At 42.9% G+C, this 27,635-nt stretch overlaps 1 protein-coding gene across 1 annotated transcript in view; it reads right to left on the reverse strand.

Moving 5' to 3' along the window:
* Positions 1 to 8,709: 8,709 nt before the first annotated feature.
* HGD (homogentisate 1,2-dioxygenase) overlaps positions 8,710 to 27,635 on the reverse strand; it is a gene marked incomplete at both ends in the record, with an annotated part of 55,395 nt that continues 36,469 nt past the window's right edge. Inside the window, 5 exons of the mRNA XM_080696525.1 lie at positions 8,710 to 8,859; positions 12,175 to 12,356; positions 17,925 to 18,051; positions 20,574 to 20,678; positions 26,701 to 26,825. Coding sequence (XP_080552651.1) covers positions 8,710 to 8,859; positions 12,175 to 12,356; positions 17,925 to 18,051; positions 20,574 to 20,678; positions 26,701 to 26,825 — 689 coding nt within the window. The remainder of the gene's footprint in view (positions 8,860 to 12,174; positions 12,357 to 17,924; positions 18,052 to 20,573; positions 20,679 to 26,700; positions 26,826 to 27,635) is intronic.

The raw sequence follows: 27,635 nt of genomic DNA on the forward strand, positions 1-27,635 counted from the left end.
ATCCCAGGGGCATTCTACCTCAGACCTAGACTCCCCCAGAAATGATTTGGTCCTTTCCGGCATTTGGGAGGAGACACACCGGCAGGCCACAAGAAGGATGAGCTGTTTTGGTCTACAGAGACTGAGGACGGTTGATTTTCTGGAGACACGAGAGCAGAGGAGTCTGTGTCTTGTAGGACATTGGCCTGCAAGCTGCTTCTGCACAGACCAAGCCCTTACTGAGCCCCTGTTATTTGCTAGCACTGAGGATACTAATATGAAGAAGATAAAGGTCTCTCTCAGGAGAACTTGTAACAGAGAAAGATAATTATAGCAATCAACATTTATGAAGCTCTGATTTGTATTCCAGTCACTAAGTTAACCGAGGGCTTTATACATAATCCCAAATACCTAAAAACAACTCTTGTATATAGAGCCTACCTGTTATGCCAGTGAGATTTAGAGGGGTTAATAATTTGCCTAAGTCCACAGAGCTTGTAGGGGCAGGAGAAGGACATCAATCTGGATAGCCTCCTTTCAGATGGTGTGTCTAATAATTCTTTGACAGAGGTAGAGACAGATATAGTGGGTAGTGGGGAGTCGGGTCCTGAGGAAGGACACCTAGTCCAGCCTGGAAGGCATAAGAGATGGCACTTTGGAGAGCAGGGACTCTCACGTGAGCTTACAGACTGTTATAGCTGGAAACATCTTTAAAGACCTGCTAGTCTCACAGCCAAAATCCATAGAAAAGGTTTGGACAGGAGAAGTGGCTTGTCCAATTTTTAAAGAAGCCCTGCCAGTGTGCTGATTAGGAGTCTAGTTTTTTGGTTTTTTTTTTTTTTTAATTAGGGTTGCCTTTGTCACTTACTGGTGATTAGAAGCAACACCATCAGGTGCTAGACAGTTGCCAGCCAACTTTCTGACCACATGTAAACAGAAGACTGAAAAGCCAGTTTAATAGGGAAAGATTTGGGGGAGAAATCAGGCAGATCTTTGCAGCATTTTCTGTGTAATGCAGGTATTGGCAAATGTGTCTCTTTGTGGGGTTTGGATGAAGGCATCAAACCCAGTGCCTCCTGTGCTATGGCTGAAGTGCCACAAGAAGGTGGACAAGAGGTGTTGCCTATTATTTGGTCCAGAGCCCAGCGGCACTAAAGCAGTGGGATGGGTTGCTAAGAGACCAAAGAAAATACCTAGACATGGCATGTGAGACCTCAGGTTTACTGAAAATGCTTACAGAAAAAAATCCAGTGTTATGGGCTGCACAAGTAGCACCTCTGTTTCTCATAGCACCTTCAGTGATTCACCAGAGAGTAGAGAAGCGATGGGCTCAGGAAGTACCACTTCATTTTTTTTTTTTTTTTGCAGTACTGGGAATGAAATCCATGGGCATTCTACCTCCAAGCGACACCCCCAGCCCTATATTTTATTCTTTATTTTGAAACAGGGTCTCATTGAGTTGCAAAGGGCCTCACTAAGTAGCTGAGGCTGGCTTTGAACCTGCACAATCCTCCTGTCTCAGCCTCCCAAATGCTGGGATTACAAGTGTGTGCCACCACACCCGGCTACCAGCTTTGGTTTTTAAACACCTCTGGTGCTTCACCATAAAATAGCACTTCCATCCCTCACTTTGTCCAGTGACAGCTGGTTGGATGTCCTCTCTACAGAGTTCTGCTCTGTACCCATTACTGCAGGGAGAGGGATAGTGTTATAGATTAATTTACAGAATTAATGACATCATTAGCTTAGCTTGCTTTGTCTCATTTTATGAGCTGCATCCCTAGGTACTTGACATGCATGAAAGAAAGCAGATGTTTACCAACAACACTAAATTGCTCTAATTTCCAGGGTACATAAAAGAAAGCCAATGTGTGTGTGTGGGGGTACTGGGTTGAACCTAGGTATTCTACCTCCAATCAACACCCCCAGCCTTTTTATTCTTTATTTTGAAACAGAATCTTGCTAAGTTGTGGAGGGTCTCACTAGGTTGCTGAAACTGGCCCCAAACCTGCAATCCTCCTGTCTCAGTCTCCCAAGTACTGGGATTATAGGCATGGACCACCATGTCCAGTTAGCCAATGTCTTTTAAATTTTATTTAGCAACAGGGTCTCACTAAGTTGCTGAGAGCCTCACTAAGTAGCTGAGGCTGGCTTTTAACCTGTGCAATCCTCCTGTCTCAGCCTCCCAAACGTGGGGATTATAAGCGTGAGCCACCATGCCCGGCCCAATGTCTTTTAAGATAATATTTATTTGGACATTCTGACCTGAACTCGCTCTCACTGCTTTCTTAAAATGGCTTGGGAAGGACCGGGCATAGTGGCGCACACTTGTAATCCTACCATTCAGGAGGCTGAGACTGGAGGATTGCAGTCTGCGGACAGCCTCAGCTACTTAGTGAGGCCCCTTGCAACTCAATGAGACCCTGTTTCAAAAATAAAGAATAAAAAAAATTAGGACTGCAGGTGTCACTCAGAGCTAGAGTGCCCCTGGGTTCCATCTCCAGTACCACAAAAAAAAAAAAAAAAAAAAAAAAAAAAAAAAAAAAAGGCTTGGGAATGGCAAGGGGCACTTCAGGGACATGGTGTTTAACTGTCCTCCTTTTCCTCAAGGATGACACACCTAGCAATTTTCACTCCCCTTCCTTTCCTTCCAATAGAAGCCTGATTTGTTCTGGAGGCTGGTGGAGGAATAGATCAGGGATTGTCAAGGATTCATGTGACAGTGGACCTGTGACCAGTCTGCCCAGAAGACCAAAGGAGAAGTCTGCAGGGGATGGCTTCCTTTCCTGAATAAAAAGATATTTCTTATTTTCTTCCCTCTCACTCCTTTACTTTTCTTTTCTCCTTTGTCCTGGAATATGCATAGTCTAGAAATAAAGACAAGATAATATGCCAGCAATAGTGGAGGAGAAAATCATAAAGCCCAGGACAACTTTGTGTCACCATTTCCATCATCCTGAGATGCCAACCTTAGACTTATTCTTGAGCGAGTTAAAGCCCTTGTTGTTAAGCTAATGTTAAATTTCCAGAGTTGAATGCGATCTTAGTTGTTACATATCCTTTTATTAAGAGAAGTAGTATCATAAAACATACCTGTCCTTCAGATTTTAATTATATTCATAGAATCCAAAATAAAGGCAGCACATGTTCATGAACGGATGACTCTGCTCCATTTGTTAAGTTTCTCTCCCCGGGACTGTATAGAATTGCATATGCTTGGTTTTTTACAAGGTATTACCATTAATAGTTCTGTAGAGGGTTATGTTGAAGCTTCTGGTGTAATTTTAGAAACCTGTATCAGGCTAATGAGAGTCCCACGGGCCCCCATGATTAGCCAAGACTCTTAAGAAAAGCTTTGTAGATAATCACATGGAAGCTGCTTTTATCAAAGCTACTTTAGATTCTGTTTTAACTTCCACTTCAATTGATATATTAATATACATTGTTGAGACTTTAAATTAGACTTCGATTTGGTTTTCTAGGCCTAAAGATAACCAAAAGGATAAAATACTTCACATTTCCCACACTTTGGGCATCTGTTGCACATTGCATTAGAAGGGTATACACCTTCTTCTTCAGCTACATGCCAATTTGTGTAGGAACAAGGACTTCAGCTTACTTGATTATCTCCTACAGTAGGAGGCACATAGCCGCCCTGAGGCAGGAGCTAAGTGTCCCTGAAACACAATGGTAACAAGGTCAACAACAATAGGAGCTAGTATCTGCCTGTGCTCCTCATACCACCGGGCTGCCTTCAAAGCATTATATCATTTAACCTGTACAAAATCCCTGTGAAATAAAGCCTTTTCTTCTTCCACATGAGGAAGGTAAAGTTTAGAGGTTGTAACTTACTCAAGCTCATTTGGCTATAAAAGTATAGTCTGGATTTCAGAGCCTATATGCTTAATTACTATTCTTTCTAAGAAATGAAATATTTTTATAACAGTTATTATGTTAATAACTATCTAAATGTTATATTTAAAAAACTAGTGGATCAAGATCAAGATAAAAAACCCACTCTGAATAATAGCTATTTGTTATACAATGCTTATTATGCGTTAGACATTATTCTAAGGATTTAAATATCTTAACTAACACTATGAGGTAGGTATCACCATAATCATTTTTCAGCTGAGGAAACAAATCCAGAGATGTTAAATAAAATTGCTCAGGATCACGTACCTAACAAATCTTAGGATTTGAACCAAAGCAGTCTGGATCTAGTACCTGTGCTAATAAACACACATGACACTGTCTCACCTGAGCATGGATTTGGGATATACCTCAGATTTTGTATTGTAATTATATTGACTCAATAGCTAAACTGACCACTAAAGGTGACAAGGAAATTTAAATGTCAGCATTCAAGCCTATTTTTTTTTCCATTTTAATAGTAAAATATCTTTTCAGAAGGGCAAACTTTTTTTTCAAACTCAGCAATTTCATTATTCTGAAAAACCATAATACAGAAACTGCATGTTAACTCTTCATTTGTGGTTTACATGTAGGCCTGAGCTTCCAGCAACTTCTCTCTTCACTCTCCTGACCCCCCATTCTCCTTGTGCCCCACCAGCTACTCCCAGGTGTGTTTCCAAGCGCAGGAAGGGCCCCCACATGCTGTCCTGGCCCTGCTTTTCCTCCGGTCTACTTCCTTACCCCACAGCATCATCCCATCCTATTACATGTTTGCAGGAAAATGGGAAGCTATAGGCTTTAAAAAAAATTTTTTTTAGCCTCTTTTGTGTAGACTCTAGGAAATTCTGAGATAGATCAGGGTCTGAGGTGAGAGAAGAAGTGTTTTCATTGTTGATTTTAAACTTCTATCAGTAGTCCTCTGTCTTGCCTGTGCATTGGATTCACCCTCGGAGTTTCAAAAAAAGTTTGTCTATCCCTAATGTTTCCGACTGAGCCTGCCTGCAGTGTCCCCCGGGTAGTGGAGTTAAAGAAGCACCCAGGAGCTCCAGCCAACAGCTGGCTGATGCTGAAAACACTTTGTCTCTTAACATTTAACACCGGGCAGTTCTTCCTTGTAGGAGACTGTCTTGTGCAACGTAGGATGTTTATTAGCATCCTCAGCTGTATTGTCTCTCCATTTGTGACAATTCAGAATGCCTCTAGACTTTGCTGGGTGTTTTCCCCCACTGAGAACCACTGGTCCAGGGCCATTGCTAGTGGCCTAGGCTGTGTGAGAAGTCTTTCAGAAAGGAGAAAAGAAGGATGGCTTTTAAGACACCCCTCTGTCATGGCAAATGTGCCACGATGCCAGGAGCTCTGGCAGAAAATCCTCTGTCAGTGAGGACACGTAGTCGGGGTGCTTTTTGCTTTTAAGGCTTTCTATTTCCAAGCGAAGAGAAGGTATATTTCTTGGGGAGTTTGGTAGAGGAAACCATCTTGGAGATGAGGGAATTAAGGGTAAGATAGATACAAATCTTCCTAGCTGGTCTGAGGCACAACAGAAGGCAACCAGATCTTTTTTAAAATGGAGTGAACAGTGAAATACTGTCTCTCACTGGGGAGCTGCTGCCAGGTAGGCACCAGGGCTGGGATGCTAAGCGCAGAGGCACCTAGAAGGCCGCCGGGAGACCTGACACCAAACAGCAGTGAGGTGAAATGGGTCCAAGTGAGGCAGTGTGCCTAGGAGCAGGGTTAGAATGAACTCGTGGAGGAAGGGCTGGGGATGCTGGGTAAAATGTATTGTTTCATTGGGGGTAGAGAGAATAGACCAGGAAGCACCAGCAGAGTGGGAAAGGGAGAGGGGAAGGAAAGAAGGAAGTGAATGGTGGTGCGCTAGCAAGAAGTTATCACCGCGGGTCCATGGAACGTAATGTCGTGGGGAGTCGCAGGGACCCAGGGCAGAGCCCAAGCCTCAGAAGCATGGAATGGTAGAACTGCCACATTTACCACCGATTCCCATTCACCATCAGTGGGGCTTTACCTCCGGGGCCCATCATTCCTCAGCACTTACGCCGCGCCATGGTTGGGTTCTGGACAGAGGTGCAGGCGCTGGCAAGTTGCCAGCAGCCAGTTGCCACTGAACAGTGACTACTGATACAATACAGGGGACCACCAACAGCTCCCGATACAGCAGTCAATTGTAAAAACTTATTCAAAGGCATTAATTATTTTGCTTGCCAACAGTGTTAAATTTTAATTAAAGACTTGGTTATGTTAAGGAACTTTGGGAAAGCATACCAAACTCTGTTAGTCTCAGAGATACTGAGACCATGAACTCAATGGCCATCCCAGCCCTGTCCTCAGCTCCTCTTTCCCTCACTCCTCCATTCTACCCAACAAGCTCTTTCAGGTCTACTCCAAAGCATTCTGGAAGTTTTCTGCCTCGATTTCTGCTGCTACCTCATGAGTTCAGGACAATGTCTGTTCTTTTGCTGGGCTACTGCGATAGCCTCGTTATGGCACCTCACATGGTCTGCCCTTTTTAGCTTCTTGGACCCACAGAGCATTTTCTTGGAATCCTCCTTCTCCTCCTCATTCTAGTTCACTTCTACTCTTTTCATAACTTATTCCTTCTTATCCTTTAGGTCTGGATAAATGGCACTTCTTCATCAAAGATCTTTTTTTCTGAAGAAATATCTCCCGGTTCATCCTACTTGTTCTCATCTCAAACCCTGTTTCTCTTCTTCTCAGGTGCCATCTTGCACCCACTACGTGGAGTACATCTGCCACTGTGAGCAGTTAGGAGAAATTAGGAACAGGAAAAGAAACTGAAATCTAACCCAAGTTTCTGCACCTGTCAAGACATGTCTCTACGCCAAGGCTATATAATTTGTACTATATATTGAGGGCTCAGGCTTTGGACTTTAGTCCTCTGGACACCATTGGCAGCAATAAAGGACTCAGCTGGGCATGGTGGCATACACTTGTAATCCCAGCATTTGGGAGGCTGAGACAGGAGGATTGCAGTTTGCAGCCAGCCTCAGCTACTTAGTGAGGCCCTTTGCAACTCAGTGAGACCCTGTTTCAAAATAAAGAATAAAAATAAAGAATAAAGAAATAGGGCTGGGGGTGTAGCTCAGAGGTAGAATGCTCCTGGGTTCCATTCTCAGGACCTCAAAAAAAAAAAAAAAAAAAAGAAGAAAGAAGAAAGAAAGAAAGAAAGAAAGAAAGAAAGAATTAAACCCAGGGATATTCTACTGCCGAGCTACACCTCCAGCCCTATTTTTATTTTTAAACAAGGTCTTATGAAGTTAATGAAAGTCTCACTACTTGCTAAGGCTGTCCTGGGGCCTGTGATCCTCCAGTTTCAGCCTCTCAAGTACTGGGATTACAGGTGTGTGCCATGCATCCCACTGGCATTTGTATTTTGTGTGGTCATCCTAGACCCTATGGCATGACATATAGCTGGCTCTTATTACATATTATTTGGTGAAAACTTGATAGTATCATAGCAAAATTGCTACTATGGTGACAAGGTAGGGGAAAGATGCTAAAACTAAAGAAGTGAAACAGTGACCACCGTCTATCCCCATTATATTTCTGTTTTTACCTGTGTGTTTTCTCATCCTAGGAGTACCTAATCAGGTCACCACCAATACTATGGAGGGGACGCTGACCACAGAAAGGAAGCTGTTGAGTACAGCTTTCCACCCGGTGCTGCCTCATTTTTATGAAGGCTCTGTGCTCAGGTCTTGATTCTCTCTGACTTCAGTCTCTCCAGATTATGAGCTCCCTAATAAGAGCCTGGTTTTTCATTTTCAACCATTTATCCCCAGCATCTTGCTTTAGAGCTGGTATTAAGGATTAAACACATGGTTACCAAATGGATTTATAAATGAGGAAATGGTAGGGAGAACAACTATTCCAGCTTGGCCAGGACTGAGGGGTTCCTGAGATACAGGGATTTCACTACAAAAATTGGAGCAGTCCTGAGAAATCCAGGACAGTAGATTAAACAAAGTGAATAAATTCTCTCTTCCTGATGCTGGGGTTCTTGTCCATTATCATCGTATTGATTGCTACATTACTACCAACATCAGATAGCCTGTAATTTTGATTGCCCATTATTTTAGATTGACACTGTCTGTTTGGAGGTCTATCAACTCCCTGAACTCCCCCATGCATTAACTTTTAAGAGTTTGACCTTGGGCTTCAGCCTCTGCTTATGGTTCTAATTCTTGGTCAGCCTTTCCTGGTCTTGTGGTCACTGATGGACAGACTTGTGTTCTTAGAATGAAGGCTTTCAGGTTGAGTATGTGGAAAGGAGCCCTAGCCTTGGTCCAGTCTTCTAGGTTTACTTGGCCCACCCATCCTGGCCATTGCAGGTCTGGCACATCAAGACTTGATTATAATCCACTTCCACCAGGTGTGGTGGTGCACGCTTGTTGTCCCACTGCTTAGGAGACTGAGATAGGAGAATCGAAGGTTCATGGACAGCCTCAGCTACTTAGTGAGGCCCTCTGCAACTTAGTGAGATCTTGTTTCAAAATAAAGAATAAAAAATAGGGTTGAGGTATAGCTTGCAGGTAGAATGTCCCTGCAAATCAATCAATCAATAACTACTTCTACAGAACACTAGCAAGTTTATTGAGTAATTAAGCTAGCAGCTATAGAACTTTTCAGATATGTTTCCACAAACGTTCTGGGTTACTTTACTGTGGAAACTGAGTTCTTTTTTTTTTTAACCAACCTCCACCCCTGAGACTAGCAAAAGGCAAGAGATTCTCAAGGAAACCACACACATGCGTTTTCAATTATGGTAGCAATGCTGCAGTCTCAATTAGGTCTTGTTGGGTTCCTGGTATTGGGGGTGAAGTGGCTCTTGAGAGGCTCCCAGCACTTGTAGTAGTTCTCATCCAAACAACTGGAGGTCTTGAGTCCCCACTTGGTGACAGCCATGCTTAGGGATGATTCAAACATAAATGCCTGTAGGAAATGAGGATGGAGGTGAGAGAGACAATAAAGTACATTTAATTAGCTGTCAAGAGAAGATAGCAGTGGGTAAAACCTTAGGCTAACCAACTGCATGTGCTAGCAAGACGAGCTCTCCAAGAGGCAGGCCAAGTCCTGGATTTGGGCTCTGGTTCTACTACCAAGAAGCTGATGAGACCTCAAGTCATACCTTCAAATACTCACAGCCTCAAGTTTCATTCTGTGAAATGGGATTGGGCGCTTGGGCTCACATTGTCCTCATAGCCTTATGGAGTGAATTCTGCTAGATCCAAGGGCAGGGGTGGGATAACCCTGGGATGATATTCTCAGTGGCTATCACTTACTGTGGCTAAGTCCTTGTGAAGGAAGGACATGCTTCCCCTTTTGTAAAAGAGGAAACTAAGGCTCAGAGGGGGGGAATGCGCTGTCTCAGGTGACAAGTCATGAAGAGCTGAGAGCTGAGCCTGCTCTTTCAAGATTCTGATCAAGAAGTGGGCTGGGAAAAGGCAAAGCATGGACAGGAGGAGTGGAGGGGGAAAGGCAAGGATGGCCGCAACACTCTTAAAGCCGTGTCCCAGGGGGTCTGAATGGTGGATGTCCTGCTGTGTTCCAGAGGTTTTTATCCACAACAGAAAGAACATACACATTCTCTGGGCCTCTTAGACATTTTAGCTTCATCAACATCTGATTTTCCTGCTTACAGTGGCTTTTAGAAATCAAGAACAATGCCGGGCATGGTGGCGCACACTTATAATCCCCGCGCTTGGGAGGTGGAGACAGGAGGATCGCGCTGGTTCGGAGCCAGCCTCACTGGCTTAAGAGACCCTGTTGCCAAATTTAAAAAATATATAAAATAGGTCTAGGAGTGTATCCCGGAGGTAGAAGGGCTTCCAGGAACCCCAGTACCACCAAAAAAAAAAAAAAAAAAAAATCAAGAACAAAACCAGCAGGTACAGTAGCACCTGCCTCTAATCCCAGTGCTTAGGAGGGTGAAACAACAGGAGAATCACAAGTTTGAGGCCAGCTCCAGTAATTTAGTGGGATCCTGTTTCAAAGTAAAAAAAAAAAATAGAAAATAAAAAAAGGGCTGGGAGTATAGTCTGGGATTGGAATGCCCCTTCAATCCTTAGTATACCCTCCACCCAAGAAAAAACTAACAACAAACAAACAAAAACCCCAAACACTACAATTCTTCTATGCTTGCATGTAAATGATATAGGACAAACAGGCAAAATAAAATAATAGAATTTTCTTGTGACACAAGCACCCACATTAATGTTGGGTCTCATATAAATGAACAACTTCTTGCCTAAGTCAAAGGAGACCAGTGTTCTTGCCTGACTTTCTACGGCAGGCTTCATGTGGGCCTAGATGAGATTGTATAGAGGTGCTCTGCACAGTGTAAAGCACTGTCAAGGTCTTGGGGTAATTGTTATGGGCATCACTAGTGCTGCCTTTTGCTGATCACTTCTTAGGAACTTTACTGTCTGGCTGGAGTACAGAAAGCCTGGAGACCAGAGGATCGCGGTTCACGGACAGCCTCAGCTACTTAGTGAGGCCCCCTGCAATTTAGTGAGACCGTTTCAAAAATAAAGAAAAAATAGGGCAGAGGGTGTAGCTCGGAGGTCAAATGCCCCTGGGTTCCATCTCTCTCTCTTTCTCTCTCTCTCTTTCTCTCTCTCTCTCTCTCTCTCTCTCTCTCTCTCTCTCTCGCACGCACACACACACACACACACACACACACAAAATAGGGCTGGGGATGTAGCTCAGAGGTACAATACCCCTAGGTTCCATTCCCAGTACCACACACACACAAAAGCCCCATCCTAGTTGAACTGTGAAGATAATAATGTATAAAGTTAACCACTCCGAACTGGAATAAGGATAAAGCTTATAGATTGACCTGGGTATAAATTACATAATGGGAAAGAGGAAGCCCTGAAATTGGATCTAGGTAAGGTGTTGGGTCCTCCCCCACCAGGGGTTCTGGGCTCCTAGATACCCAGGGTCTGCCATCCTCCTAATTCCCCTACATAGGAGAGCTTGTTCTTGTTACTAGTCTAGGCCCTAGACATTACCCCAGGTCTTGCTCCTCATACAAGCATCCTTCTAGTGTGTCTTGCTGTTGTAGAATGCTGCTCCCTGGGAACACTGACTATCCCAAGGCACCAACAGTTATTGGGTGGCATCTCTGGGGTAGCCCATTCACTTCCAGGAGACTCCAGAGGCAAGAGCTTCACTGAGATAGTCAAACCACATTGTCATATAAACACAGGGGTCCTACAAGAACCCTGAAGAAACCCTTGCAAGGGAAAAGGAGTAGAGTCCAAGAAGATAGGAGGTACTCTGTGTCTCTTCCTTCTCCAGAGTGGCTCCACCAACTTTGGCTCCAGGGTTGGGACTGAAAATGACTGCAGTGGACAGATGGACAGCAGGTGCACACCGCTTAGGTAATTTACAAGCTGGGCATGGAGTCAAGCAGGTTGGTATTATAGATTTTAAACCAGGTAGTGCTGAAGGCATTTCTTTAAAAATGTAAATCAAATTTGCATATGACTTAGCATAAAATTACTTCTTGTGGCCCATTAACTCTACCTGCAAGAATGCAAAAAATAAAATAAAATCAAGCACCGCAGCCAATTGCAATTGTATTCAGCCTCAGTGTTTACAGTCTGACACAGGAGGAATACAAAACAGGTTTTAAATCCCATCAGTTTCATTCTGTGCCAAAGTAGAGCAAAAGAAAATCAGAGGATAGCTGAGGACTGCTGTCCAAAAGCCTTGACTACAATCGAGCAAAGACTTCTTGATCTTCCTTGGCTCAAGACTCTGGCTGAAGGTGACATCCTGCCTCCCTTGGTATTGTGGTCCCAGAGGATTCTTTCTTAAAGCAGAAGACCCAGAAACAGAGCACAGGCACAGGGCTGCATATGGATACAGCCCCTCACCTAGTATTAATATAAATTAGAACAACCCATAAGGTTAACTCACAGCCATCTGCTGGATTGGATAGTTTAACTTTTCTACAGATGGGAAAATGGAGTACAGAGAAATTAAGTGACTTGTTTAAACTCACACCGTAAGAGTTGGGATTTGGATCCAGACCCAATTCCAAGTCCAGAACTCTTCCTAGATACCATACCAGGAGTCTAGTATATATACACATAAAAGTGTGCACATACAGACACGCGACTCTCCTTTGTCACCTCTGACACTTTGCAGAGAAAAAGAAGACAAAAAAAGCTATCTCCCTCTGAACAAGCTTGGGCTGCCCAGAGGCTACCGGAGCCTGGCACTTCCTTTGCTCACCATGGTGCCATCCGCAATCCTCTCGGGTTCCAGCTTGGCCTTGCTGGCCTTCTCAAAGCAGTCGGCATCTGGGCCGTGGGGGGTCATGGCGCTGTGCAGGCTGCCTCCACCCGGCAGGAATCCTCCTTGCTTTGCCTCATAGTGACCTTTGATGAGTCCCATGAACTCACTCATGCAGTTCCCTGGGAAGGTTGAAGCAGCATTATTTTTATTATCCAAGGCAAGAGCCTGGAATAATTAAAAACATCAAGACGTGAACAATAAGACATCAAGACATCTCAATCATTGTTATTATTATGTCTTACTGAGTTGCAAAGGGCCTCACTTAGTAGCTGAGGCTGTCTGCAAACCGCCCACGATCTTCCTGTCTCAGCCTCCCAAATGTGGGATTATAAGCATAGGCCACCATGCTGGGCTTTCAAACATTATTTTTGCAGAAGGCCAAGAGGATAGGAGAATCTGATCAATTTTGCAGGAATAATAAAAAGTATGAATTGACAGAAGAACAACAAGAAAGCATTCATCTGGTAGAATTCCTGGTAGCCAGAGGCCAGAGATCTACTCCATGGCCATGTGGAGCATCAAAAATCTCTAGTTCCTGTATTTGAAAAAAACTAGGCTAATATCTTAAAAAAAAAAACAAGGTGAAGAAATCATCATAAAAAGTGAATGGATTCTATTATCTAAGTTTATGGGTTCCGTATCACAGTCATTATTGTGGTTTGGATATAAAATGTCCCCCAGAGACAATGCAGCCAGGTTCAGAGGTGAGCCATGGTTGGAAGGATGACTCACTGAAGGCGTGGCCTTGGGGATTATATCTGTCCCTAGCCCCCTTCTCTCTTTCTCCCCACCCCCTCCCTCCCTCCTTCCTGGCCATCATGAGGTGAGAGTGGCTTTCCCTCTGTCATGGCCTGAAGTCCTGCCACCAGCTGGTTTCTGTCTTGGAGCCAGCCAGCCATGGACTGAAACCTTGGAAACCTCTAAAACTGTCAACAGTAAATCTTTTTTTCTTTAAGTTGTACGTGTCAGGTTTTTGGTCATGTTTTCTCCCAGATCATAACTCCTTCACAAACAGTTGTGTGTGTGTGGAAGATGATGTAACAGAAGAACCCTGGATTTACAGTCCTCTATCAAATGATAATCCCAGTACTTGGGAAACTAAGACAAACAATTTCAGATCTGAGGACAGCATCAGCAAAGTAGCAAGACCCACTTTCCAAATAAAAACTTAATTAGGACTGAGAGTATGGCTCAGAGATAGAATGCCCTTCAGGTCAATCCCTAGAACCAAAAATAAATAAATAATAAGTAAATAAATAAATAAATTAGGTATTCTGACAGAATCTTGGTGTCCATAAAACACAGATTATAAATGCTATTTATCACAATAAATATGATCATCTCTAATTTTTTTTTTTTTTTTGCAGTTCTGGGGAGTGAGCCCAGGAACATTTTACCTCCAAACTATACCCTCAGCCCTATTTTTTATTTATTTTTTTTATTTTGAAACAGTGTCTCACTAAGTCACTGAGGGCCTCACAAGTTTGCTGAGGCTGGCAACCTGTGATCCTCCTGTCTCAGCCTCCCAAGTACTGAGATTACAAGTGTGTGCCACCTCACCTAGTGATCATCTGTATTTGAATTGGAGATAATCTTATTATTCTGCTCTTCTAAAATACTAAATTCTTCTACTCAGTACAGAAGAATTTCTTATATTATTTTTAACAGATTCCTGGGTTCTGCCTACATGCTTTTTATGAGTGGAAGCTCTCTACAAAGCAACCTATCATATAATCGAAGAGCTCTGGTTGTTAGAAAGTTCTTTCCTATATTAGGTAGAAATTTACTTCTCTATATATAACATAAAATTTGACCAAAATCACTATTCTTTTACTCTTATGTTTCTATTAAAATAAAGCTACTTCTTAAAACAACACATTTTAGAGCCGGGCATGGTGGCTCACACTTGTAATCCCCGCACTTGGGAGGCGGAGACAGGAGGATCACGCTGGTTCAAAGCCAGCAGTGCTGGCTTTAGAGACTGGCTTTATTGTTTCCAAAAATAAAATAGGTCTGGGAGTATAGCCCGAAGGTGGAAGGGTTTCCAGGAACCCCAGTACCACAAAAGAAAAGAAAAGAAAAGAAAAAAAGCAAAAACAAAAACCATTTTAAAGCAAGAATTAAAGTAACACCTGAGTAAATTTAAAGTGTCCTTCCATTTCTATCCACCTATCTATCCATTCATCTATCCATCCAATGTCTATAATTAGACACTGTGCCAAGTACCATGATATAGAGAGGAACAAGTTATAGCCTGTTTAGAGCTGTGGATGGTGGTGCATGTCTGTAAACCCAGTACTTGGAAGTTGAGAGAGGAGGATCCCGGTTCGAGGCCAGCCTCAACTACTTAGTGAGGCCTCTGCAATTTAGTGAGACCCTGTTCCAAAATAAAGAATAAAAAATAGGGCTGAGGGTGTATCTTGGAGGTAGAATGTCCCTGGGTTCAATCTGGAGTACCGTTAAAAAAAAAAAAAAAAAAAAAAAGCCAGGCACAGTGGTGCGTGCTTGTAATCCCAGTATTTGGGAATCTGAGATAAGAGGATCACGGTTTGCAGACTGTCTTAGCTTCTACTTAGTGAGGCCCTTTGCAACTCAGTGAGACCCTGTTTCAAAATAAAGAATAAAATATATGGCTAGCTTGGAGGTAGAATGCCCTTGGGTTCCATCCCCAGTACCGAAAAAAAAAAAAAAAAAAAAAAACAGCCTATTTAAAGCTCCTCATAATCTGTCCTGAGAGTGTTGAGAGTGCAAACCTTGGATAGAGTAGAGAAATGTTCTTCTTTGCATGTGAAGTGTAAGCTGGTGCCAAAATATTTCTTTAATTCACTAAGCAGCCACACCATGGAAAAGCTGCTGCTGGGTCCTACACAGTGAGTGGATGGGGCAGTCCCTGCAGAGGAGGTGGGACCCAGGCCATAACTCTGCTTGCTTCTCCACAAAGCAGAAACAGAGGGCGAGATGCCAGTGGAAGCACAAATTGTATTTCAAAAGCACTTCTGCCCATGACTTAAATTTACTGTCAGGCTCCTCTCTCTGGTCTGTGTGCTCAGGGTCACCTTCACAGCTTAATTTTAAGAAGAAAGCAAGATGGAATTCAGCTTTGATCTGAATATGAATTTAGGTAGCAGTGAGTTTGGGGATGACATTTCTACATCACTTTCGATATTTCAAAGGACAGCGGGAGGGTAGACCTTGCCTTTCTGATTAAAGCTGAATCTCGTGGACTAAGATGCATTAAAATGACTGGAGGCAATATTTCTGCAGAAATAATTCCTGGCTTCCCTTTTAAAGTCACATCAAAGTAGCAAAGACTTTTGAGTATTGCTAAAGCAATATTTTTAATATCTCTGGTAAAACCAATTTCTAAGTTGGAGTTCTGTGGTGTGGTTTTTTGTTGTTGTTTTTTTGTTTTTTTTGCCAAGCAACTCAGGGCAAGCATACCGTTATGAGATTTATCCTGGGAAAAATTTACTTTGAGAGTCACTAAAAAAAATTAGAGGAGGCATTTCAGTAGACCTCTTTTCTTTTTTCCTATGTGGTCTGAAGTACAAAATGAGATGAAGAAGTGGGTTGAGAACCTATAGCACATAGTGAACTTGTCCAAGTTACACAGCTTTGTTATCCCTCCAGCTAGGTGGAGCAGTAAAGCCTTGGCCACTGTGTCTCAACATAAGGTCTGTTGACCTTCTGCATACACTAAACCTAGCATACATGAGGCCCTAGGTTTAATTCCCAGTCCTGAAAAAACAAAAACCAAAAACAGATCGTGAAGTTCTGTCTGAAAGCCAATGAATGATATAAACACTCTAGGGTTGGGTCTTAAGAATAACCTTTTATTTTTTTTTTCATGGTACTGAGAATTGAACCCAGGGGCATTCTACCTCTGAGAGACACCTCCAGCCCTTTACTCTTTTTTATGTTAAAATAGAGTCTCACTAAGCTGCTAGGGTGGCCTCAAACCTGTAATCATCTTGTCTCAGCCTCCCAAATACTGGAATTACAGACCTGTGCCACCATGCCCAGCTGAGAATAAATAAAAAAAGGCATTCGTGATGGTGACACCTGAAAAGGAATTGCTGACATGTAACCATCAAATGGCCTCCCTCCATCCTGAGGGTCTCATTTCCCTACCTCCCCAAATTTCTAAATTGCCCATTCAGTGCACTCTTGAGCCCTGGTCCCTGGGCTATTACCTGCAAAAAAAAAAAGGTAAGGTTAACTATGGAAAGAAATTTGTTTTCTAGAATGTTCCAGCCAAAATCCATTGTACTTTCCAGAACTCTATTTTCAGAAAATGCAATTTCTGGGAATCAGAATATACATCAACATTTAGATTTGGTTTTCAGCTAGCTATTGCACAATTAGAAAAGTCGACTTGATATGGTGCACACTTGTTATCTCAGTACTTGGCAGGCTGAAACAGGAGGATCACAGGTTCACAGCCAGCCTCAGCTACTTAGTGAGGCCCTCTCTAACTTAGTGAGACCCTGTTTCAAAATAAAAAATAGGGCTGGGGTGTAGCTTGGAGGTAGAATGCTCCTGAGTTCAATCCCTAGTACCAAAAAAAAAAAAAAAAAGACCCACCTGATTAAAGATAGGCATGGTGTACCTTACTCACTCCTGGGGATGTATTCACTTACTGTTATTCAATGTGTTTTATGTATTGAGTACTATGCAAGCTACTTCAGTTAGTGGCCATGAGCATCTGCTCTGCCAGCGGACAGGCTGCGATTAAATCTTGACTCTACCACTGAACTAGCTCTGAGGCCTGAGAGCTACTTAATCCTTCTGTGTCAGTTTTATCTTCTGGAAAATAAAAAGGGAGATACTGATCTTATCTATATTTTGCAGCTGTTAATAGGAATTAAATGACTTAATACTTTTTTTTTTTTTTTGCAGTACTGGGGATGGAACCCAGGGGCATTCTACCTCTGAGCTACACCCCTAGCCCTACTTTTATTCTTTATTTTGAAACAGGGTCTCACTGAGTTGCAAAGGGCCTCATTAAGTGGCTGAGGCTGTCTGTGAACCGTGATCTTTCTGTCTCAGCCTCCCGAATGCTGGGGCTACAAGCATGAGCCACCCCACCCGACTGACTTAATACTTATAAAGAACTTTTAACAGGGCCTTAGAAACTGGCCAGTAACCATTAGCCATTAGTCACATCATATTAATAAAACAAAAATAGTAGATTTGTTAGGTTCTATTCTAGGCAACAAATGCTCTTCTGAAACTCCTTCCAGAACAGTCTATGCCCTAAGGGAGGCAGCAATCTGCTTTGTCCTGCTAAAATAACTGTAGAAGGCATATTTTACTGGCTCTTGAACCAGACTTGGGTAATAAATGCCTCCAAATCAACAAATTAATAGCTTAGCTGTCACTCCCCAACCCTTAAAAGCAAGATGTGAAATGTGCAGAAAGTTCTTTCTTACCAGTTTACTGGGCTTTCTGCCTCTCTTCAGGGCAAGGGAAATGTGGATCTAGGCTCTGAGTCATGGTGACCCTGCCATTCCCGCGGGCAAGGTGGTGTGTGAGCAGCTTCCCTGGCCAGCAGTAGGACTGGGGAGGCCGGATTCTGAACTCAGGGCAGCACTGTGTCCAGAACCAGCTGGGGCATCATTCCCAATGCATGGCATTCACTGCTTTGCTGTCTGGCTCCCCACTGCGGCTTGGTGAAAGAGACTTACTGTGGTAATAAGGAGGCCTGAAGGTCTTATCAGCGACTCCCCATCGAGGTGGGAAGATGACAAAATCAGAGATGGCCACTCCAGTGCGGACAGACTTGGCGGTCAACACTGTGAAAATGGATGGGTCCTGTAATGCATAAGGAGAGACAGGCTGCCAGATGCAAGGGAGGTGACCGGACAGTGACATACACGTCACCCACACAAGAAGCTGTTCTCAAGTGACAGGCTAATTTCTGATTAAATGACACAGGTCAGGCTTAGAAGTCTGGGCTCCTGGTGGAGGTACACTAATCCCTCCTCTGACTGACCCCTTCCTGTGCTTGAAGCAAAACAAATTCACACCAGCTAAGAGGATTCTGAGCTGCCTTTTCACCCGGCTGAGCCTGCATCACACACATCCTACAATACTGTGACTCTGAGAGCCAGCGGTGCCTGCTTCTAATCTTGGGTCGGAGCAGCAGGGAGTTCTGGGCCAAAGAGATGCTTGGAGTAAGGTAGAAACAGAAAGAACACACTAGGCTTGGACGTGGATGTGGCTGTGGAAACTCATCTGTTCCAGATAGTGTCCAAGGGCAGGAAAGTCTGCGAACCGGTTCATTGCATTCTGACCCTTGATTGGCTAAACGACACCCTTTACATCACTAGTCTTGATTATAGTAGCACAGAGGTAGAGAGGATGAGGGACAAGATTATGTTTTAAATGGATTTTAGAATCCTTCAGCAGAAGGGCTGAGATTTAACTGAAGGCAATACCATGTTCACCTTCACATGCCATGCCAGCATCTGGAAAGTCAGAGATGATTAGGATCAATTCCCTGCCCCTTTAGCTGTAATTGGGGAGAGAGGAAAGTGGCTGTTTCTATTGAAAGGATCAGAGAAAGCCTCAAAGAGGAGGTACCTTTTAAGCTAGGTATTGGAGAAAGGACAGAAGAAAAGAAGAAAAGGAGGGAAGGGAACAAAAGATATTTTATTACGGAAACCAAGAACAGTATCAACGTGCACAGTGATTTTGGTAAGAGGAAAGAAGGTTAAAACCCAGGTTGCATTGACAGAAGGAAGAAGGGCAAGAGCTGGTGTTGGAAAGTGAGTCCAGGGCCAGATGGTGCGCGCATCAGGCCACGCTCCAGGGCCCAGACTTAATCCTGCACCACGGGAAGCCCTCAAAGGTCTTCTAATGCAATGGTGGAATGATCAGATCTGAATTTTGAAAAAATAACGATAGCAGTGGTGCAAAGAAGATCCTGTGTAAATTCAAGTGAACAAAAAAACCAAGCCTTACTGCTGGGAGAGTTAACATTTCTTCATCTGTAATGGGAAATGGTCTGAAACTACTAAAGAAAGGAAAGGTTAGTGAGATAAAAAAAGCTTTGTCAGTGTCTCAGGATGCTTTCTTATGTTGTTTGGGCTTGGCGCCTCGATTTTCTTTTCCCCTTTGGTTTTATTAAGACCTACTGTTGCTCAGAAAGGTAGTTTTGTTCCTCTAGAGAGCAGCTGAATTGACTCAGAGTAATCCTTCTGTCTCTGATTCTCTGGCTTCTGCCCTAATTATCCCTGTGGCTTGTGGGTTCAGTTAATCTATTATGAACTAGGTTGCAAAAGAAACTTTCCCCCAGGATCTTAGAATTAGCACTTTATCAAGAATATGGGTCCTTGGGGTCCTGAACTGTAGACCAGGGACCTATTTGTGGCCCCCTAATTGACTAAAAAAGATGGCCACGTCTGTACAATAGACTTTCTTTGGTTGAAGCTCAAGCACTGAACGTTATGAGTAACTTTGAAGTCTCTGCTCACTCATCACCAACAGCCAGGAGTGGAGGCATCTGGGTAGGCAGCAGGATAAGGGGCATAGACTTCGGACACTTGTGAGAAGGATAAGACTTGTTCAAATCCATAAATGCTATTTTCTCCTGACTCCATCACCAACATAAGTAAAAGGTTTTGTTTTGTTTTTAGGTACTGGGGATCGAACCCAGGGGCATTCTGCCTCTGAACTACACTGCCAGCCTTTTATGTATGTATGTATGTATGTATGTATGTATGTATATGTATGTATGTATTTATTGTGGTACTAAGGGTGGAACCCAGGGGCTTTCTACCTCTGAGATACATTACCAGACCTATTTTTTATGTTATTTGGAAACAGGGTCTCACTAAGTTGCTGGGAGCCTCACTAAGTAGCTGAGGCTGGCTTTGAACCTGTGAGATCCTCCTGTCTCAGCCTCCCAAGTGCTGGGATTACAAGCGTGCGCCACCACGCCCGGCTCTCAGCCTTTCATTTTGAAACAGGGTCTTTTCCAAGTTCAAGTGAGGGTCTTGCAAAGTTGCTAAGACTGGCCTTGAATTTGTGATCTTCCTGTCTCAGCCTCCCAAGTACTGGGATTACAGGCTACTCATAGGTAGCCTAAAACTTTAGCTTACCTTTGAGTGTGACTGTGCTCGCTCTGTAGAGTCAAGCTGTGTTCATGAGTATCTGCCTTGGCTTCTTCACCAGCTATGTTATTTGCTCTTTTGCCAAATGACAAATGAATATATCTAGGCTTTCTAAGGCTTACCTTGAAAATGCTACATCTGCAATGCCACAGATGTGCTGTGGACTCCTCCCACCCAAGGCCTGCCTCCTCCCCAGGCCCCTCCATGGCCCACACTTACTGCGTGGTCAAAAGCCACGGAGTTGATGACCATGAAGTTCTCCAGGTTGTACTTGTAGGGTGTGTAGTTCCCATGCCAGGCCACAACATTGAATGGGGAGACATCCTAGTCACAAAATACAGGAAAGGATGACTTTAGCATTGAATGTTATTATAGCTATGATCCTACAACATATACTGGGCGTAACTCCTTCTCTTTTTATTTGATACAGTTCTCAATTTAATTATACCATCCTACCCTCTACCAGGCCCTCAATTTAGCCACTGACCCTGTTTTTCTGGTCTGTAAGTTGCAGCTGCCTTCTGATCCATGTGCTGCAGAAGCACGGCACATTCACCAAGTGGTGCCTTTTAAATAATTTTTAACATAACTGGGAATCTGTGGGGGCCAGAAATCCTCCATCTGGGCTACCCTCTGTTTCCTGGTATAGCAGGCACTTGCTGTGACACATCTTCAGGATTTTGTTGCCCAGAGGAGCTTCCAGTAGACATGCTGCCTGGGTTGGTGAGTACAGGGGAGGGGAACAGACCTCTAAGAGTTCTAGCCCCAAGGATTTGATTTCAGAGTGATTCTGAGATCCTTTTGGTCCTGTCCTGGGGTAGGTGGGGATCAGTGTTCTGCTATAGGAAGGTAGTCTCCACTGCTGCTATGAGTCTATTGGGAAAAAGGATCCAACTAAGAATGTTTTAAAGATTTTAGTCACTTCCGGGAAGATGGCGACCGAGAAAAGCAGGGCTTAAGAGCCCCGCTAACAACCAATCTCCATTACCACAAAATCAGCGCCTTTCATAGCCAGAAAACACCATCACCACGCCGGGCGTGGTGGCGCACGCTTGTAATCCCCGCGCTTGGGAGGCGGAGACAGGAGGATCGCGCAGGTTCGAAGCCAGCCATGCTGGCGTAAGAGACCCTGTTTCAAAAAATATAAAAATAGGTCTGGGAGTGTAGCCCGGAGGAAGAAGGGCTTCCAGGAACCCCAGTAACAACACCAAAAAAAAAAAAAACAAAAAAACAAAAAAAAACCCACCATCACCAGAGAAACAAAAAAATCACCAGGCTCCTGAGAGAAAGTGGACTGAGAACAGAGCTCAGAGCCACAGAGGAGATACACCGGCCTCACGCCCAAGGACGCGGCAGCAGCGCCATACTGCCGGCGGCAGCGGCAAATTCACCGGATGGCTACAGCAAGCCGAGGTGAGCCGCTGCAGAACAGCCAGGTGGGATCTTTCGGCGCAGAGAGCATCTAAAGCTCCCAGTGGCTGAACTCAGCACACGCTGCAGGGACTCAGAGTGGAACTCAAAACCAGAGAAGAAAAAATATGCCAGCCTCACAGCCGAGGGCATAGCAGCGGCGCCATATTGCCACCGGCGGCAGCAGCAGTGAATTCACCGAGTCCAGTACAGCTACATCTGCGTGAGTCAAATTGCAGTGAGTCAAATTGCGGGCCACAGAGGAGAAATCCCAGTACTGTACTCCCTGGGACTTGACCCAGTCGGGGAGGGGCGGTGGCAGAGATATCACACCATAGGAGAACACCCAACCTGGCACCCCCCACAGTCTAAAGCAGCCTCTATCGACTCTCTGGGTCGGAGACTCTGTGATACAACCCAGTAAAGGAGTAGTGGGGTCTGAGATACTACTGACTCGAGATCCAGAACACCTTAAGTGAAGTCATAGTGACCCAAGGGAAGAACCCAGAGAAGGCACAAACTTCCGAAATCATGGGAAAGAGGAATAATACTGGAGCAATGAATGCCCACAACCCCACAACATCAGAACCCGATAAAACAGAAAATCAGAGATTTCTAGAAGATCAAATCAGGAAAATAACTGTAGAAATAATAGAGGTGCTTCGAAAAGAACTCAGAGAGAGCCAAAAAGAGATAAAGGATGCAATTAATGAAGTAAAGGCCTCAATTCAAAGCACAAACAACCGATTAGACCACATGGAGAACAGAATCTCGCTCTTAGAAGATGATCATTCCAAAAATGAACGCATAGTTTCTAATCTAGGAAAAAATATCCGACAGCAGGAATCTGATATTGAAGAAATATGGGCCCATTTTAAGAGAGCTAACCTAAGAATAATTGGAATAGAGGAGGGAAAAGAAAGTGAAACCAAAGGGATCAACAATCTCTTCAAGGAAGTAATAGCAGAAAATTTTCCAAACATAGAGCAAGAGGTTGATACACAGGTCCAGGAAACTTATAGAACTCCCTTTAGACAGGATCGGAGAAGAGGATCCCCACGCCACATAATTGTCAAAATGACCAATGTGGAAGCCAAGCAGAGAATCTTAAAGGCAACAAAAACAAAGGACCAAGTGACATTCAGAGGCAAACCAATTCGAATCACTCCAGACTTCCCAAACCAAGTCATGAGAGCCAGAAGGGCTTGGAGTAACATATTCCAAACTCTGAAAGAAAACAACTTCCAGCCAAAAATTTCCTACCCAGCAAAACTATCTATCAAATTAGATGGAGAAATAAGAAGCTTCCATGACAAACAGAAACTGAAGGAATTTATGTCTTCAAAACCAGCGCTAGAGAAAATACTCAAAGAGATTAACTACAAAGAAGAAATAGGTAACACTCACCAGAACCAGAGAAACAAGATTTTCCATCCAACAGACAACTAAGATTGGTTATCTGTGGAGATTCATTATTTATGTTAGTCTTTTACCTATCTCTAAATGGTATTGTTTGCCTTTATTGTTATTAATTTTTAGGATTTCTAGTTGGAATATTAATATACCCTCAGATATAGCATTTGGAAATATTTTATCCCATTCTATCAGTAACTTTTAACTCTGTTTACATTGTCTTTGGATATACAATATTTTTTTATTTTTTAGGGAGTTTGTATACTCTTCTGTTGCCTGTGCCATTGAAATCATATCCAAGAAATCACTGCCAATTTCAATGTTGTGAGGTTTTATGACCCAGATTTTCTCCTAAAAGTTTATAGTCTTAAGATTTATATTTAGGTCTTTTATCTATTTTGAGTTAATATTTGTATATGGGATTAGGTAAGGGTCCAATTTTATTCTTTTCCATGTAAGTATTATTTTTCAACAATATTTAGTTAAAAGATTATTATTTCCACCACCAAATGTTCATGGAAACCTTGTCAAAAATAAGTTGACAATATAGGGAAGAATTTAGCTCTAGGCTTTTATTTAACTCCAATGGTTTATATATCTGCCTTTAGAATAGTACTACACTGTTTCAATTATTGTAGCTTTATATGGTTTGAAATCAGAAAATATATATCTTCTAGCATTGTTCTTTTTCAAGATCGTTTTGGGTATCTAGAGTCCATATTCCATATTAGGATAGATTTTTTTTCTGAAAAATAAATATATAAATATATGATAGTTTCACCTAAAAAATAGAAAAAAAATATTCTCTGGTAAGAAAGAAAGTAAAAAGAAATATTGAAATGTTATCTTTAAGTCATCAAAAGCTTGGTATCAGACAAATGAAACTGTTATGTGAGATTATCATTTTTAATTTTGGATAAATTGCTATAATACTAGATGTCAACCACTAAGCCAAGCATGGGAGGGAGGGATGGAGAGAGAATGGGGTGGGGATCGGGTGGGGGCTGACTGGGCGTTGTGTGCATGTATGTCTACAAAAGTTTGTATGCCACTATGATGTATGAATACAGTGCACCAATAAAAAATAAATAAATTAATTAAAAATAAATAAAAATAAAAATAAAGATTTTAGTGAACAGACTACTCACAGAGGTTTGGTTAGGGTTAAGTGGAATCATTAAGAGGCGTGGAGGTATCTGAGTCTCACAGAAGTAAACAAAAAATATCATTCTTGGGCATGAGGAATAAGGGTGGAGAATATTGCTATAGGACTCCATCCAGAGTTAGAACCAGCTGGGTGTGGTGACACATTCCTGGAATTCTAATATTTAGGAGGCAGAGACAGGAGAATTGCAAGTTTATGGGCAGTTTTAGCAACTTAGCGAGACTCTGTTTCAAAATAAAATAAGAAGAGCCAGGCGTGGTGGCACATGCTTGTAATTCCCACGCTTGGGAGGCAGAGACAGGAGGATCACGCAGGTTCGAAGCCAGCAGCACTGGCTTAAGAGACCCTGTTTCCAAATAAAAAAGTATAAAAATAGGTACTGGAGTGTAGCCCGGAGGTAAAAGGGTTTCCAGGAACCCCAGTACAACAACAACAAAAAAACACCCCAAAGTTCAATCCCCAGTATCCCCCCCAAATAAAAACACTGGGAGACTTCAAAGCTGTGATTTATAGCATTTGCTCATTTCTAAGGTATCAATACTCTCACCATGATCACTGTTGGGCTGCCAGTGTGATGTTGTTGAACACAGAGCTGTGAAGAGAGTGTGTGCCAGCTCTTGCAGGTTGGCATGAACTGGCTCTAGCACACCACTGGGGCCCCCCACCAGGAGCCACTGCCAGAAACAGTCTCAAGAAGGAAAGGAGTAGAGAGTGATACCCCATCTTGTCTTCCAATTTCCTGTGGGCTGAACTCAACAAATCCAGGAGACCAGGGGCCCAGGTGGTACCACTTGTATAGAACAACCGCCCAGGAGGATGGAGAATAGGTCAGTGGGGCTCACACATAAAATAGCCAGCACAGGTTCTGACTGCTTCCAGAATGGCGATTCTCTACCAACTGCCTTTAAAAATGATCTAAGAACCTACTTAAAATGAATGCAGATTTCTACCTCTGAGCCCCAGAGGTTATCACTTTTGCCAAGCTGGAGTACTACCTATGAATCCGCCTTTTATTTGGTCCTGGGGACTGAACCCAGAGCCTTTCTACCTTCAAGCTACAAGCCCAGTTGCCCCCCCACCATATTTTTAAAAATAGGGTCTTGCTAAGTTGCCGAGGCCAGCTTTAAGCCTGTGATCCTCCTGTCTCAGCCTCCCAAGTACTGGAGGCTTATTATAAGACATATGCCACTGGTCCCAGCTATGGATGTGCACTTTAAACCATCTTTCCTGAAGAGTTCTGATACAATGATCCCTTAACCACTTCTGAGAAACCTGACCCTGAGAATATAGGTGACAATGTGTCTGCATCAGGGGTTAATTTTTAGTGCCAAAAAGGTTGGTCTCTGTGGTTTGACACAACCTCTAGATGCTGTTTAAGAAAGATAGCATGCTTTGGCAAATATAAGGAATAAGTCAGACCAAAAAAAAAAAAAATCAAACAAGCAATGTTAACAGAAGACATTTTGGGGTTATTTATAGTATACAATTAATTTATTCTAATATATATTTGATATGTTAAGCCATAATGCATAGGAACATACAGATTGTATATATTGTTATATTGTTATCAGTTTTTATTTTTTTGTGGTACTAGGGATGGAATCCAGGGGCATTCTACCTCAAAGCTACACCCTCAGCCCTATTTTTTATTCTTTATTTTGAAACAGGGTCTCACTGAGTTGCAAAGGGCCTCACTAAGTAGCTGAGGCTGGCCGCAAACCCTTTCCTCCTGTCTCAGCCTCCCAGATACTGGGATTACAAAGTGTGCGCCACCACGCCCAGCTCTATTGTTATCATTTTTAAAAATTATTTTTATTATTACCTGTACCTAGGTTTATGTTCTGAGCTTTTCAGGTTAATGATATAAACCAAGTCATGCTAGTTAACTGCATTCTATTTGTTTTGTATCAACTATTACTTGTAGTTGAAATAGGGTGGTCAATTGGGGAATATGTCTTGATTGATCTTGTTATCTCATTTTCCTTTTCAAATATATTACTCTGCTTTTATATTATATTTTCCACACCATTTACAGAGACCAACATATAGCTAGGATTGTCATTGCTTCATGAGTGGAAAGAACACAACCTTTAAAATCAGAGAGATGTGGGTTTGAGTGCTGGTTCTGGCACTAACTGAGACACTGGTAAATTATTTATCATTCCCTGACCTGTTTTTATGACCATGAGTAATACAAATAGTACCTTATTTGTAGTACGCTGGTGGTGTGGTAAAGTCCTGAACACGGGCATCGTCAGCCTTCGGTTGGTAACTTGATAGATATCAGCAGTAGCTCAGTAACTATGAGTAGTGGCCCAATAACTATTCACTCCCTCCCCTGGGTACCAACCCTCTTACCTGTTTGGCAGCAAACAGCTTGCCCTGGTATTTATTAATCACAGTGTAACCCCCTGGTACTTGACGATCTTCATACCAAGCAACTGGTATCAAGAAATCACGAGGATTGGCCAAGCCATTGGCTCCTAAATCACATAAGATACTTTTTTGAAATCACATAAGATACTCACAACAAGAAGGGCTTTATTTCATGTCAAGAGCCATTCCACAAGTTGCTTTCATTGCTCAAAGACTCACTAGATTTCCAATTTGGTATCGTTTTAGGAAGACCCAAGGAATTTGCTTGGAAATTTTATAAAAATCATTAGTATCATCAACCAGCATATTTTCCTAACGTTGTGGTTTGCAAAACCACTCTATATGCATTGTCAAGCTATGATTGAGAGCTGACCAGATCAAAGATGAGGGACAAGAAGAGAGAAAAAGGGGAGACCTGACAGCATACTGGGCTTTCCAGGGAAACCTCACGACTCTAGATCACATTTCCAGTCCTTGATCTCAGAAGGAAGGGCTACACGGAGCTGTCCCAGGCAGGCCTCTGATCCTCAGACAGAACTCTGCATTCAAGGCTATCAAACTATGCTCCAGCCTAAAAACTCTGCCTGCCACTAAGGGAAAAAAGTGTTCAGGACTTGTCTGCTTAGCCTTGCTTATGAAGAAGTGTTCCATCAGAGAAAGAAAATCAATCAAAAGACCAAATATGAAAAGCATAAGTGCAAAAACATAATTTAACTCTGAGAGGAGAAACCTGGGGAGTGTTTTATCATTTCCGGCTCCTGGGGTTAAAAAAAATAAGCCCCCAGCTGGTTAGTAAATTATATATATTTTCCAGAGGGTACATGTTCCGTGGAGCCCGCAGGCTTTGCTGCCTGTGGAGCAGCAGGAAGCCAGACCAAAGTGGGAAGAGTGGGTGGCGGGCGGGCAGGATGACAGAC

The sequence above is a fragment of the Muscardinus avellanarius genome (genome assembly GCF_963383645.1).
Source record: "Muscardinus avellanarius genome assembly, chromosome: 5".
NCBI classification, from domain to species: domain Eukaryota; kingdom Metazoa; phylum Chordata; class Mammalia; order Rodentia; family Gliridae; genus Muscardinus; species Muscardinus avellanarius.